At 37.0% G+C, this 15,736-nt stretch overlaps 1 protein-coding gene across 1 annotated transcript; it reads left to right on the forward strand.

The window, feature by feature from the left end:
• Positions 1-806: 806 nt before the first annotated feature.
• Positions 807-14,012, forward strand: LOC110901155. Its single transcript, XM_022148000.1, has 3 exons — positions 807-999; positions 12,884-13,596; positions 13,677-14,012. The coding sequence occupies exons 1-3, from the start codon at positions 807-809 to the stop codon at positions 14,010-14,012; spliced, it is 1,242 nt and encodes a 413-aa protein (XP_022003692.1).
• Positions 14,013-15,736: the final 1,724 nt, after the last annotated feature.

Below are 15,736 nucleotides of genomic sequence, written 5' to 3' on the forward strand. Positions count from 1 at the left end.
TTCCTAGCTCAAACATTGTTGATTATATATACATGTGAAATTGGGTGATTGCATGATGACTTATGGTGCTATGTACCTCATAGACAATTATGGAATGTTGTCTAACCTACTCCATACCATTTTGAAAGAAAAGAATGACGCCCAGACGAGACACAAACACTAGTATGTTACCAAGGACAGAAGCTGAGCTTCAAGAACGTATCGCACAGGTAATTGCACGACACGAAGCCCTCCGCTCTGAACACAGCGGTGGCATTTTCGGAAATAACCCTCCAACTGGCTGCACTTATAAGCAATTTCTGGACTGCAAGCCACTGAATTTTAATGGCACAGGAGGTGCCGTTGCATTTGTTCGTTGGGCTGAAAAGACTGACTCTGTTCTAAGAATGAGTAACTGTTCGCCCCAGCAGAGAGTTACCTTTATCTCAGGGTTGTTTTTGGATGGCGCACTCTCCTGGTGGAACCTTCAGGTTCAAACCCTTGGTGCAGATGCTGCTTATGCATTGAGCTGGGACGAGCTCAAGGAAATGATGGAAAAGAAATATTGTTCTAGGGCTGAAATCCAAAAGCTTGAGGTGGAGTTCTGGAATTTGAAAATGGACGGGCCAAAGATTCCTGAATATGTCCAACGATTTCATGACTTGTCTAGGGTCGTCCCCTACTTAGTCAAACCGGAATTCAAAAGGATTGAACGATTCATTTGGGGACTTGCACCCCAAATTAGGAGCTTGGTTACTACCTCGAAGCCCTCGACCATCGCAGAGGCTGTCGATTTGAGTGTCACTCTCACTGAAGAAGCTCTACGCATGGGGAAATTTTCGGAATCTAAGGATAACAAGAAGGAGACTCATGTGGAGTCATCAGGCAACAGGAAGAGGAAGTCTTCAAGCCTAAAATCGAGCACCCGAGTCAGCTATGGAAGCTCTAAAGCAAACAAAAGAAAGAAAGTGAATATGCCGCATGGCAGGAAAACTGTTGGAGCCACTAATAAGGCCGGAGGTAAGGTTTACTCGGGGACTAAGCCGAGGTGCGGGGAATGCAATTCTCACCACAAAGGTCGATGTCTGAGGCCTAAGTGCGGAAAGTGTGGAAAAGAAGGGCACAGCCAGGATGCCTGTTGGGCGAAGGATCCAGACGGAAGAGATAATGGTAGAGTACCAAGTTGCTACAAATGTGGTGAAGCAGGGCACTTTAGGAAAGATTGCCCTAAGAAGAATCAAGCAAGGAAGGGTTTTCACGATCAAAACTCGTGAAACATGCCAGGACCCAGGTGTGGTTACGGGTACATTCCCTATTAACCAACCCTATGCATCTATTTTTAATTAATACTGGCATCAACTTTAACCATGCATGCTTAGAACTTAAGAAACTGCTTGGCCTAGTTCGAGTAAAATAGACGTCCCGTATTCTTTAGAAATGGGCATATAGAAGGATAGTTTAAGCAGACGAAGCAAGTAAGGATTGTATTTAGGGACTCAGATGGTCGGAACCCTCTGTTACCATTAACTTGAGAAGTCATAATATAATAGTCAGCATGGATTGGATATCCAAGTGTAGAGCCTGAGAACATCCCCGTTATGGAAGAAATTCCAGAAGCCTTTTTCTGAAGACTTGCCAGGAATGCCCCTCCACAGCGTCAAGAGGAGTTTAGGATAAACCTCGAGCCAGGAGCAACACCGGTGCCGAATGACATCTTACCGATTAGCTTCGTCCGCGAAGCATGAACCTCCGATATAACTGCAAGAGCTGCTAGAGAGAGGAACTTAAGAACATGACATCCTTAGTTAAGGACACAAGGAGAAAGTTGACAGTTTCCATTTTGCAAATATTCCAGAGAATTGGATATCAAGGATTGGTACCCTTTGCCAAGGATTGCTGCCATGAACCGACCAATCATCAGATCCTAGTTACCACTCAAGGATCAACTTGAGGATAGGATGTCCACAACTGTGAATACAAGAAAGAAATATCCTAAAGCGGCCTTTAGGACTCGCTTCGAGCATTATGAGTCCCTTGTCGTACCATTTGGCTTAACACATGCATCGACAAGATTCATGGACCTCATGAATCGAACGTGTAAGCCATACCTGGATAGATCATGATTATATTGGTTGACTACATTCTTATATGGCCAACGACCAAGGAAGGTCGTGGGCAACAGCTGCAATTTACCTTGCAACTCTTAGAGAAAAGAACAGTTATGTGCTATGACGACGGAAGGCGGATTGCGAGTTCGCGAAGTAAGAACTTTAAGATACATGGTGGATAAGAACGAAATTCATGCCAACCCTGCAACCAAGAGCTAAGGAGCTAGAGTTGCAATTATGTGACGCTTCTCGACTAAGTCTCGATTATACGTCGATGCAACGAGACTACAACGTTGCATACGCGGCACATTGATTAAGAGATCATGAAAAGAAGCCATGATCTAGATACCGTATTTGCGCGCCGCAGATTTGACGTCATTACCTCCAGGAAAACGCTACACGATCTTTTCCAACCACAAGGGTTGCAGCACCCCATTGATCGTAAGAACTCGAATATTAACAAAGATGGACTAAGCTACTGAACGATGCAGACTATATGAACACGATACGTGCTTGTGTGATAAACTTTGATAAAAAGTTGGGACACTCACTTGCCTTTAGTAGAGTTTTCCTACGACTACATTTATCACACCGCCGTTTAAACCGCTTCGTGTGAAGCTTTAGGTGGAACATAATAAGTCGATCCCCGTCGTGTTGATCAGAGACTGGGAATAAGCAATCTACTGGCCGAGTTGGTCTAGGAAAAACTAGAGGCAAATCGTTCAGTTATATCGAGACAGCCCGCAGAATACAGAAAGATTAGGCCGATGAGCGGCAGAAATCGTAAGGATTTGAGACAAGAAGTATGACTAAAATGAGAGCCTTGCCTAGAGAAGGCGTAGGGTGATTAGGAAAACGAAAAGGTTGAATCCCCGATGTAGGGATCGGAACCATGGCTCACAAGATGAAACTTCTAGAAAAAGATCAGTAGTGATCGCGACACATTCATATGTCTAGTCTTCAGAGGAGTCTGACTCAAGGAACAGTCGTTGTTCCCATAAATAAGATTCACTTCAATGACAAAAACGACAAAATTACTATAAAACCTGTTAAGGTTTCGGACCAAGAGTCCACAATACTATAAAACCTGTTAAGGTTATGGACCAAGAGTCCACAAGACACCGAAAGGACATAATTGACTTACTTGAGTACGATAGAATTTATAACATGACCCAGAGTACATGGGCACATGAAGACAAATGTTAAACATAAGTGACCATATCTGATTCACAACTCCCCCGCGACCAATGGCATCGCTTGAATTTCGGGACGAAATTCTTTTAACGGGAGGAGACTGTGACAACCGTCACTTTTCCGTATATTTTGTACACTAATTAAACAGTAATCTGTACTGTAATAATTGTGCATCTAGTTTACAAGACAAATGAATTTTTGATTACTGTTATATGCATACAATGGCATTTCATATTCGTTGCTACATGCAACACGATATAGTGCTAATAATGCACAGAACAGAATTGGCACCATTATTAGACAAACAAAAAAAATACTGACGATGTTCAGTACATAGACAGACAATATTTTGAGGCCCAGTATGAGCCAGAGACCAAGTGATACACTAGTATAGTGTGTAGGGAAGTAAGGACCACAAAACTGCTTTTCTAGGTGATAGATAAAGTGCCTAAAACACACTAAAAGTGCAGAATTCTGCATAAAATAACCAAAATTCAGCTATTTTCAGCATTTAAACATCTAAATACAATGCAGAAAAATGGTTTAATGGTCCAAAATACTTTCCTAAGTGTCGGGAACCGAAACTGTCATAAAAGACTACATAAAGCACACTAAACGGCGATATTTAGCACTTTAACGAACCAGTAACCAACCGAACAACCGGACATTACCAGGAACACAAAAATATTACTAGAAGCATTGTTTTAGTGTTACGAAGCTAGTTATGAACCCTAAACATCATGTTACTACATAAAACACTATAACACATTAAACACTAAATATTACACTTAAAATCTAACTAGCTTACATAACTTGAAGTTGAAACTCAACTAATCCCCCCCCCCCCACTTTAGGGCCGGTTATAAAGAGGATCCTACTTGGGATTTTCTTTGATTATTTTATTATACTTGCTAGCTAGATATGGAACACAAGATCCTTGGGGTAAAACAATGTTGGAAGATAGATGTTATAAACCACTAAACATTAATTCTCATCATTCAACCTCATTCCACAATCACCATCCTTCTTCTTCCTCTTCTAAACCTACGGCCCAAACACCCCTACATCATCACCCATTTTTCAATCCATTCCCTAGTGTTCTAAGCATACTCTAAGGTGTTTCAAGCATCACTAAGAAGGTTGCAAGCATAGGAAGTGGAAGGACCATCTTGGAGTGCTTTTATCCACCTCAAATCTTCATCACTTTGCTTCTTGTTCTTCCCTAGCCTTAGTGCTAGTAGTAAGTTCCATTGATCTTGATTTTACTCATAGTTTTAGTGGTTAAAGTATGAAGTAACTTGGTAAACTAAAGAATCTCAAGAAAACACAAAGATGAACATTATCATAAAGCTCTAAAACATGAAGATCAAGTTGTTCTAGTGGATGTATTGAACTTGTTTGTTGATTTCTTGTGTGTATGGTGTAGATCACCATATGAAGCTTGCTAGGTGATAATTAAACACATGATCTAGCAAGTGTATGGATAGATCTTGAGAAGTTTATAATGATCATCCTTTATGTAAACATGAACTTGAAAATGGAGTTATTTTTATATGATGAAGTATGAAACATGTTATGAATCTTGTAAATGGGTGATTACAAAACTAGTTTTCTCAAGAAACTAAGTTAAATTACAAGATTTACATAAACTTGGTTCTTAAAAAAACCAATCACATTTTTAGTGGTTAATCAAGTGTATAAACATGTATTTAACAAGAAAAATGCAAGAAGAAATATTTTTAGAAAAATATTTTACAAGTTGTAAAGATCTAAATTCTTCAAAAATGATGTTTTTAAATAAACAACCACACTTTAAAGGGTAACTAAGCTTACTAAACTCACTAGTAAGTTACTACAATTTTTTTTGTAACTTTTCAAGTTCATGACATAGTGTAAATTTCATATTTTTGACATATGTTAAGTGTTGAATGACTTGTTGATGATTGGTGATGATTTTACAAAAGAAAATGATATGCTTGAAAGCATGGAAACCTCTATTTTCAGGGGAAACTATGGCAAAATTTTCTAAAAATACCAACACTTAGAAAATATTTTCTAAACAAGTGTTTACAAGTGTATTTTTAACTATGATTTTCCATATAAACTTTGCCATAGATTTTTGTAACAAAAATACAAGCATTGGAGGTTGGTTTTTACAAATAAAAATGGAAAAATATGTATTTAGGATATATATTTTACATTAAAGACATTGTGTGTGATTATGTGAAATAGTTATATTATTTTAGGGAAAATAATATAACTTACAAATACCAAGAACTTACAACACCAAAATAATACCAAAAATTACAAGGAATAAAGTATATAAGTTACACGCTTAAATATTGACAACCGAACAAGAACCTAACATATAAAATATTCCGAAAAATACCATTACAAATATATTTTTGGTAAATATTATTTTGGAAACGAAAAGGTGAAAATATGATTTTCGTTATTATTACAAAGTATATCATACTTTCGACAAAAAGAAAATATATTACTTTTGGGAAGTAAAAATATATTTTTTCTTAGAATATTTCAGAAGATATATGATTTTCGAAGAAAAATATATATTTTCTTGACGATACATTATTTTTGGACAAAACAAGTCTATGTATATTTTCTAAGTGAAAATATATTATTTTGGAAACAACAAATACAAGAATACGAGAATACATGTATGAAATACTCCCATCCTTGGGAAAGAAACGCGAAAACAAATACTTGAAAAGTATTATAACTCTGGATGATGTAAAGACATAAAGAAAACGTGACTCAAAACATGAATACTAAGGCAAGGCACGACCCGCTCGTCTAATAGACCCTAGCACATTGTAGGTAGTCGTGTTTGCTGACGAGAATTGAGTTACGAGTACTGAAGACACAAAACAGTGAGTTCATGCCCCCCCCCCTTTTCTTTAACTGTTCTTGGTTTTATAACTCTCAGGGGTGAAATACATGTTACAAATGCTTAAACGGTATGAAACGCCTATGAAATACTAGATCATGTAAGCATATACTAAATACTAAAAATGCCATAAAGTCTTGGTGAAAACTAGTACCAAACCATTAAAAACATTCATTAATTAGGGACGAGGGTTATATCTAACGGGTACGGCCGAACCCCACTCATGGTCAAAACTAGTACCTAGTAGTGCTTCGGAGTCCCAGTCGAGGTTAATCGACGTCACACCCCGACCATGTAAAACATCAAATCGTGGCGGAAACGTCGGGGAGTGTTGTAACAGAATTATTGTTTCACAACCATGGCATACAAAGTTTTATTTTATTAATCAAACAAACGAGTTTCATTGTCTTAAACAAAAGATACAAGAGTACATCACACAAATTTAACTAAGTCTATCTTCATTTTATGTCACTAAGGCCTAAGTCCACCCTAGCGTGTCACGATCATCCTAAGAAACAGCACCTGAAAACACATGTGAAAATAGGTACGTCAGCATAAAAATGCCTGTGAGATACATAGGTTTTGTGAAAATAGGATTCATGACTTGAGTTTAAAGAAAATGTTTAATAAAAATCAGTCATGAACCTTGTTAAGTGTTTTCTTTTATAAATCATTTGAAAAACGATAGCAAAATCAGATGATAAGTATATGTAAAAGAATAACGTATGGTTAAAAGAGTAACCACGTAAAAAGAGTTTGTATAAACCAAGTTATTTGTAAAACAGTGTTTAAGCGAAAATGTGTTGTAAAAGTAACATGTCTAAACTGAATGGCTTAAATAACGCTACGATATGTAATATCATACAAGCACTTATATATAGGAAGTACCAGCGGCGTATCCACCATGCTTGTATCACATCACACATGCCTCGTTATTCAAGTCACCCAAACCAACCAACAATGTAATCGTTCGTGTTTGAACCAATAGTCAAATGTCATAGTATGACCCAAGTTAAGTGTAAGTCATGTAATGTGTAAACAAAAGTTATGTATGGTAAGTAAAAAAATGAGACTACTTAAACCATAAGTAAAAATGAACAAAACAAGTATTTGAAATAAATTAAAAGTTATGTTTTGTAAAATGAATGCATGTTTTATTGATACAAACACTTATGTAGTAAGTTAACGCATACATCCAAGCCTTGAGACAGCAGGATAACCTTAGAGTAATGGTTATCAAAGTAAAATGTTTTCGGATTCAGTCATTCCTTACACCCAAACAAACCTAGGATGTCAGGAACGGGATTTGTCAAGTCCTATGGTACCACTACTTACTACCGAGCGGCATGATCGGTGTTAATGAATGTAATAAAGATCCATTAAACAAACCAAATGTTATACCAAATGTAAACAAGTTATGTGAAAACAATGTACTAAGTATGCTAAGTGAACATACAAAGCAGAAAAGTCATGTAAATCAATGTGCTAGCATGTTAAGTAAACATACATAGCAAAAGAAATGTAATGTAAAACAATGTGCTAGCATGTCAAGTAAACACACATAGCAAAACATAATGAAATCAAGTACTATAAGTGTACTAATGAACATAGCAAGCATAAGATGTGAAAACATGGAATGCACCAAAGTAACAAGTAGGCACATGTGTTTCACCCCAAAATGTTTGAAAAACAGTAAAAGAGGGGTACTATGTACTCACTTGAGATTGCTTAATAGACTTTAGATATCCACCAAGCAAGCTAGAAGATCACGGATTCAAACGGCACCTAATATAGGTATCTACATTAATAAACGGACCTAATCGGAGGATCGGGTAGTACGAGGGTTTGTAAACCAAATAAGTGTGGGAACTTATGTAATATGGTTTAACAAAGCCTATATACTAAAACGAAACCTATCCTAAGTGCTTTTGACCTGTTACAACCCGTTTAGGTAGCTTATGCTACTTTAACGCGTCGTTCGCATAAAACGCGTTCGGATCGTCTAACTAGTCCTACGACAAGTATTATATGCCCTAACATACTTAATTATGTTGCATAATTAGTTAAATGACAAAAGTTTGGGTTACATGTGCTTAAATATCAATTATGCATGAAAAGGGTATTTTGGTAATTTTCCTAAGGCATATAAACTACCTATCATACAACTACTTAAACGAAGTGACCATAAGGTATAACCTCGAAAGGTTATTCCCTATACAACTATGGTCACCTAATGTATTTGGTCGGATCCTAAAGATCGACCAAACGGGTCGGGTTCGAAGTATAAGCAATTGATTAGATCGCTTACCTTACGACCCTATATAAGCACTAAACCTAAAGTGACGAGCTAAACATGTTAAAACATGTTTAACGAATTTAGAAAACAGGTTTGATATCAAAACAAACGGTTTTGATACCTAAAAGTAGTTTGGTTACAAAATACGCAAGAATACGTATTTTGGCCGAAACTACGACTCGTCACTACACCTAGATAACGTGGTAATCAGTAGGTATAGTCACTAGGGACTATAACCATCGTGATTACGCTCACGTTATGAAGTTCAAACGAACTTCGCATTGACCATAAACTGGTCAATGTAGAAAGTCAAACGCAGTTTGACTTTTACGGTAAAAATGAATGAAAAGAACGAAGGAATACTTACAAAGGGTCCCCGCAAGCTTTGATTTCCCAAGTATTCTCAGGTATGAAGTGGTTTAGCACTCCAACTTAGAGAAATCTCAAGAAATCAAGTGGGTTTTGCAAGTGAATGGTGAGGGGTATTTATAGGAATTCAAGAACCGTTAGGATCGTTTCTCGAAGATTTAGCTTCGATCTGGATCGTACACATGTGGCCCATGGTTTTGGGATACTAGGGGTGCCTCAAAACCAGCTAACGGTATTGAAAAAGTTACAAAATAGACCCCCAAGTTCGACCCCATTGCTGAAAAATGAAGAAAATCAACTTTCTGTCCAGATCAGTCACTCACGCCGCACTACAGGGAGAGCAGTTGGTGCTCGCGCAGCGCTAGCAAGTGCCAGCTTCAGAAAAGTTTCAAAAATTACAGTTTTGGTCCCTGCACATGTTTAAGGCCTTTTTCGATGCGTTTAAACCCCGTTAACCTCATTTCAAGGCTCTAAAATGAAGTTAAAGTATAGGGAACTCAAAACATGCTCAAAAACATCTCGGATGTCGGTTCGTTTGGTCGTACAATCGCGTTATTCGCTTAATTACGACGGAAGTCGTATCGAACGCAAAAACGATCCAAATTAAGCGACGATGGAATTTTATCATGCCAAACACTAAAATAAAATGTTTTAATGCTTACATAAATTTTTGGATGTCCGGATGTACTCAGAACGTAAAATATGCGCGAAAGTGCAAACTTATGCACTTTTTGACGCTTTTAGTCCCTATTAATCAATAAAGTTTATTTTTAGCATACCGAACTCCTCAAAGCCTATTTCTAAGCTTTGCAAAGGATATTTAAGGTGTGTTTAACTTATGATCATGTTCCGGAATGTTCGTTACAGTTCAAATCGGCATACTTTCGTAGTTTGTCAAATTTAGTCCCTGTAAGCGAATTAACTTGATTTTTGCCATACCAAAGCCTTCAAAACTTATTTCTAAGTTATGTAAAGGTTATTTAAGTCATGTTAAACATAAATTGATGTTCCGGAGTATTTGTCGCATTAAACTGATCACGTTTACGCACCAGTTTGCGTATAATTCTCCAAAAAGCGATATAGAGTTTGAAATTGGATAAAAACCAAAACATGAAAAACATCAAACATAAACAAACAAACATTGGGATCAAATAAACTTTATTTCATTGATAACTGAATTGTTTACAATGATTACAAGCACAGATGTCACAATCAACACAATCGAGGGTAATCGACACAGTCAAGGAGTCAGAACGAGTACTCCGCCAAGGAATCAGAACGAGTATTCCGACATGGAGTCATAACAAGTACTCCCCATGTCCTCACATGCCTTAAAGTTCTTGTACAAACATTCATTTAGTATGTTCATACACGCTTTTCATACATGTTTTCAAAGAAGTCTCTCAAAGATTTACAAGAATTATATTACATAAACAAGACACATGAACTCGCTCAACTTTATGTTGATATTTTCCAAAATTACATGTATTTCAGGTAACAGGAATGGATCTTGGACGCAGGTGTCGTAACTAGAAGTTTAGATGTCATCCACTTTTGTTGGTTTGTAACCTAGTCGAAGGTTGTGTTTTAAAAACTTGAATAAACAATGTTTGTAATACATAAATTTTATGAATGGATGAACATCGTTTTGATCATGTAGTTTTTTTTATTACAATTGAATGCAATGATATTAAACCAGTCACACATCATACGCTTTCGCAAAAGACAGGGTGTGACAACAATCAACTTGACATGTTTGGGATTGACCCTCTATATGAAAAATTGATTGGTTATTTTATTTAAAATTTAAGAGATAAATAAAGTTTAAATATAACTTCTTAGATTATGTATTTTTCTAAGTTTTAGTAGATGTATGTTGTTTATTTTAATTGTGTTTTTTATTATTAGTGAAAAACTATTTAAGCCAATTAATAAATATTTTCATTATTAATTATTACATGTTTAAATTTATATCAAAAAATAGATCAAGGATCGGGGATGAGTGTAACATAGGTTCAGGTGTGAGGTGAAGGATGCGAGGAGATGCTGACGTAGCGTTAAGGTAGCAGATAGAGGATCAGGGATTAGGGAACAATATAACACATAGCCTTATTAACTAAAGTGTTAAGTTTTGGCAAACTTTTGGTCTAAACCAGGGGCAGACCCAGCACTATAATAGGGGTAGCCCCTGCTACCCTTGACGCTCTGGCGGTAGTGTAAATTTTGGAAAAATTTGACGTTTTTTCGATTTCGTTACTTCTTTGTTTTGAAATGTTACCCCTATAACGTTTTTTTAGATCCGCCACTGGTCTAAACATGTAACTAACAAAGTTAGAATCCAGAATCATACTTTAAGCATGCAACAGGGAAGGATCATCTGTATAATTAATTCTCTTTTTTTTGCTAGTATTAAAAAAAGAGTTGACATGTTTAATTTTATTATAACGTAAAACGTCATGTTTATTAAAGGGGTATGACACATCAACTCAAACATTAAGGTGGTGTTTGCTTTTCTAAAAAGGATCTGCTCAAACTCTTCTTCCTTCATCGCGCAGACATTACCATCTGCAGACTGTTTGTTTTTACGAAGACGTTTCATTAAAAACGTCTACGGAGCATTTCTTGGTGCAGACTTGGCTCAGCCACTTTTAAGATCTTCTAAAATCTGCAGAGGGTTAAAAAACGTCTATGAAGCTTTTCTTGGTGCAAACAGTCTTTTTCTTCCGAACTGCAGAGGTTTGATCCACGTCTTCTTCTACAGATATCTGCAGATGTGGTCTACAGACTACAGACAATTTACCTCTTAAAAACAAACAGCACCCAAATGTTTATTAATTATAGTTGTCAACCCAAAACCCGATTACAATGTAAAAGAATTTACCGATGATATAGTTTGCTCAAAAATAAATTAAAACAAAATATGTGACAAAATTAAACATTTAAATTTCAAGAGTATAGTAAGTCTAACTTAAATGTATGTATATGTTACTCGTAAACAGATAGTAAAATAACATGCTTGTGATTTTCTGAAAAGTTACAAGAAGGTCCAAAAGCTGATGATGATATATTGGCAAAGTAGAATCTAAAGGCAAAAATAACAAGGAAAATATAAGGGAAACTCACCAAAATGGCCACTGCAACGCCGTCTTTGCGAATTTGGCCACCGGACACCCCTTGCCGAGCCGTTTCAATATCCTGAAACGGCACAAGAATTTTGGTTAACGGCCACCCACTCGCCGTTTGACACGTGTCCGACAATGCCTGTAACGGCTTGAGAAGCAACCATGGAACGCCACGTGGCTGATAATGTGGAAAGATCTTAGCCAAGCCGTTACAATCGGCTCATGTACAAAGATCTTAGCCAAGTTCCTTCAACGAGCCAAGTCGTGTTCCTAGGATCTAGCCAAGCCGTTACCGTACACGCATGGACACCACTTCTGTCATCCGAGCCGTTACAGGTGGGTCCGAGCCGTTTCCGTAAACTGCTTGTGCCGTTTCAACTGCGCCGAGCCGTTTTAGCTGGCTCCAAGCCGGTACAGATGGTCCGGGCCGTTTCAACATACGGTTCGAGCCGTTTCAGCTGGCTCAGGCCGTTTCAATCCTTTATATTTAGTGAGTGGCCGTTATATATTTTTCCCTATATTTTTTGTATTTGTTTGTGCAACAGATTTGTTTAAAGTTATAAAAACATTTAGCATTTTGTAAAAGGAAGTTTCCAACTTAAAATTATGAAGATTCGTTTGGTTGTATACAATGGCGGAAAGTGGGAAATCGTTAACGGAAAGTTGGAGTATGTTGCTCATGCTTATTCAAGTAGACGTGGTTTAGAAATTGAACCCAACCTTTCATACACTGCTCTTCTAAGTAAAGTGTCAAACATGTGTAGTTCTACAAACATTACGAAGTTATCGTATCGGTTGTCTTCCTTTAGTGATCCAATAGATATAATAAACGATGAAGATCTTGCAATTTTTTATAATTTTGCTATGGAAAATATTTTTGAAATTTATAAATTATATGTGATTGAAGGGTTTGGTGTTGGATCATCTAGTTTTTCAACTCCAAAAAAATTTTTAGTTCCTGATTTAAATTTCTGTATTGATGAAGAAAATTATGATGTTGTAAACGACTCCCAACCAAATCCTGATAATTCTTTTGAAAATTGTTCGCGATCTTCATCAATTACTTTTGAACCAGGTCACGTATTTAATAACAAAGAAGACATGAAACTTGAGTTGGGAAAAAAATGTTTGTTAGAACACTTTGAGTTTAAAGTAGATAGATCCTCTAAAAGTCGGTACCAAGTGTCATGTTTGGTAGACGGTTGTGGTTGGCGTTTTCGTGCAAGGAGTTTTGGAGATAGTGGGGTGTTTTTTGTTAAGAGTTTTAACGATAAACACACGTGCTCGAAGACGCTAACGTACCCACATGTTCGTCAGGCAAACCCAAATGTTGTTGCTCATTATTTAAAAGAACCTTTAAAAGATAGTGGAAGAATATATCGTTGTAATGAAATAGTGAAAGATTTTAGACAAAGATTCCAAGTTGAGATAACCACTAGTCAAGCTTGGCGTGGAAAAAGTCTGGCACTAGAGCTTTTAAAAGGATCAAGCAGAGACTCGTTTGCAGAACTACCACTTTACTGTTACAGTCTAGAGCGGGCAAATCCTGGTTCTGTTACACATATCAAGACTGATGACGAGCGTCGGTTTGAGATGGTCTTTGTCGCGATTGGTGCTGTGGTAAGTTATAGGATTCTCTGTTTTTATTTTATTTCGACAAACTACATGTTGTTGACTTTTTTTAAATAATTTTGTTTCAGATTCGTACCTTTATATGTAATTTAAGACCGGTGGTGATCATTGATGCTGCACACCTAAAGGGTGAATTTAAAGGGACGTTATTTTTAGCGGTCGGGATGGATGGAAACAACCAAATTTTACCAATTTCCTATGGAATAGGAAAATCAGAGGATGGTGAATCTTGGACATGGTTTCTGTTAAAGCTTAAAGAATGTATCGGTGAAATACCTGAAATGGCCATAATTTCGGATAGAGCGAATTCTATACATCTGGCTGTTAGAAACGTCTTTCCACATGTTTATCATGGGTTATGCTGTCGTCATTTAATGATGAACCTACGTTTACCCTCTGATTAAAAAAAAAAGAAAATGAGAAGCTGTGGTGGAAGACATGCAAATCGTACCGATTGTCTGATTTTAACGAGTCATTTAATGCTCTTTGTCTTGCCGTTCCTAGAGTACGTCACACTCTAACAAGTATTGGGTTCGGTAGATGGGCAAGGGCGCATTGTCCAGGCAATCGATATCATTATATGACATCTAACAGCACGGAGTCTATTAACGCTTTATCTAGACACTCGCGTAAAATGCCGGTAACACAACTCTTAGAGTTCTTCCGGCAATCTGTACAAAAGTGGTTTTACGATCGCCGTTTGCAAGGTATACATGAAAAACATTTACTTACACAATGGGCACAGAAGAAAATTTTTAAAAACATTGAAGGGTCTAGAACATGGACGGTTGCTGGGATTGAGTTAAACAGTTATTCTGTTGCAGACAGTGGAAAGGGGGGTTTAGTGGACTTTGTTAATGGAACATGTAGTTGCCGAGTTTGGTAGGTTTCTGGTTTACCATGCGGGCATGTTATTGTCGTTTCAAAATTTTTAGGTGAAACCGATTGCAGTAAGTATTGCTTCCCGAGTTACTCAAACGAAGTCTATAAGAAAACTTATGAAGAAGCGATTTATCCTCTTCCTCATAGATCTGAATGGGAGACTCCAGAAGACCTTATTAATCTTCAACCGCCACATATGACAAAACGCGAGGCTGGTCGTCCTCGAGAAAACAACCGAATCTTATCCCGCGGGGAAGAACCTACTCCCCTGTATTGTTCCCGGTGTAACTCAGATGGTCATCATCGGGATGTATGTCGGCAGCCCATGCCGTCAGAAGTTCGTACTCGCAAAGACCCAGACAAAGGGAAAGGGAAAGAAACCGATAATCCTGATCATTTTACACAATCTCCTGCTGATTATATATATCCGTCTTTCAACTTGGGAGACTTTTAATACTTTATTAATTTATTTTGTGAAATTTAATTTAATTTCTCGAGTAACGTAGTAAGTGTATTTAGTTGCAAATAATTAATATTGAAAATCATTTCATTAAAATATGTTATTAATTTTTTTTATATTACATGCATACATAGAACCATTAAACATTAACAGGTGTGAAGCGCCCGGTGTAGAGTTCATCTGCCATGTATCGTCTGTATCTGAAACAAGCATCCTGAAGGTTTCCTTCGGTCCATGTTAAAGAACGATTCCAAATAAGTTTTTCCATTAGCATACATATGATGACTCCTGAATTTCTGCCAATACGATTTGTTTGAGGAGGCCACACGAAATCCCCTACTATTTGCATGGAACGCGTCTCATTTATTTCTGACTGTTGCCAGTATGATATACATCCGAGAAACCACAAAAATAGAGACTCAAATTCTAGAACAATTTGATGTACTCTTCTGTGCACGCAAAATGAATCTCCGCAATTAATCGTGTCACAAGTATTAGCAAAAAAAATTCTTAATTGTAGTGACTTTATATTTATTTGAAAAAGCAACCAAGTTTATTCGTTGTCCGGTATAGGAATGTATACCTGCAAAAAGTGAATAATCTTAGGTTCTAAATCAATGCTGCAAATAAAAAAACCCAAACAAAAATTCTTAGCAAAAAAATTAAAGGGAAAATTACATCAAACACGTTTAAGTTCTTATTTCAAAAAAAAAAAAAAAAAACCCTGACATTTAACTAATAGCCGGAATGGTCTTCCGCTTCAGAATCATACTCTACCCCTTTTTC

Source organism: Helianthus annuus, chromosome 13, assembly GCF_002127325.2.
Source record: "Helianthus annuus cultivar XRQ/B chromosome 13, HanXRQr2.0-SUNRISE, whole genome shotgun sequence".
NCBI lineage: Eukaryota > Viridiplantae > Streptophyta > Magnoliopsida > Asterales > Asteraceae > Helianthus > Helianthus annuus.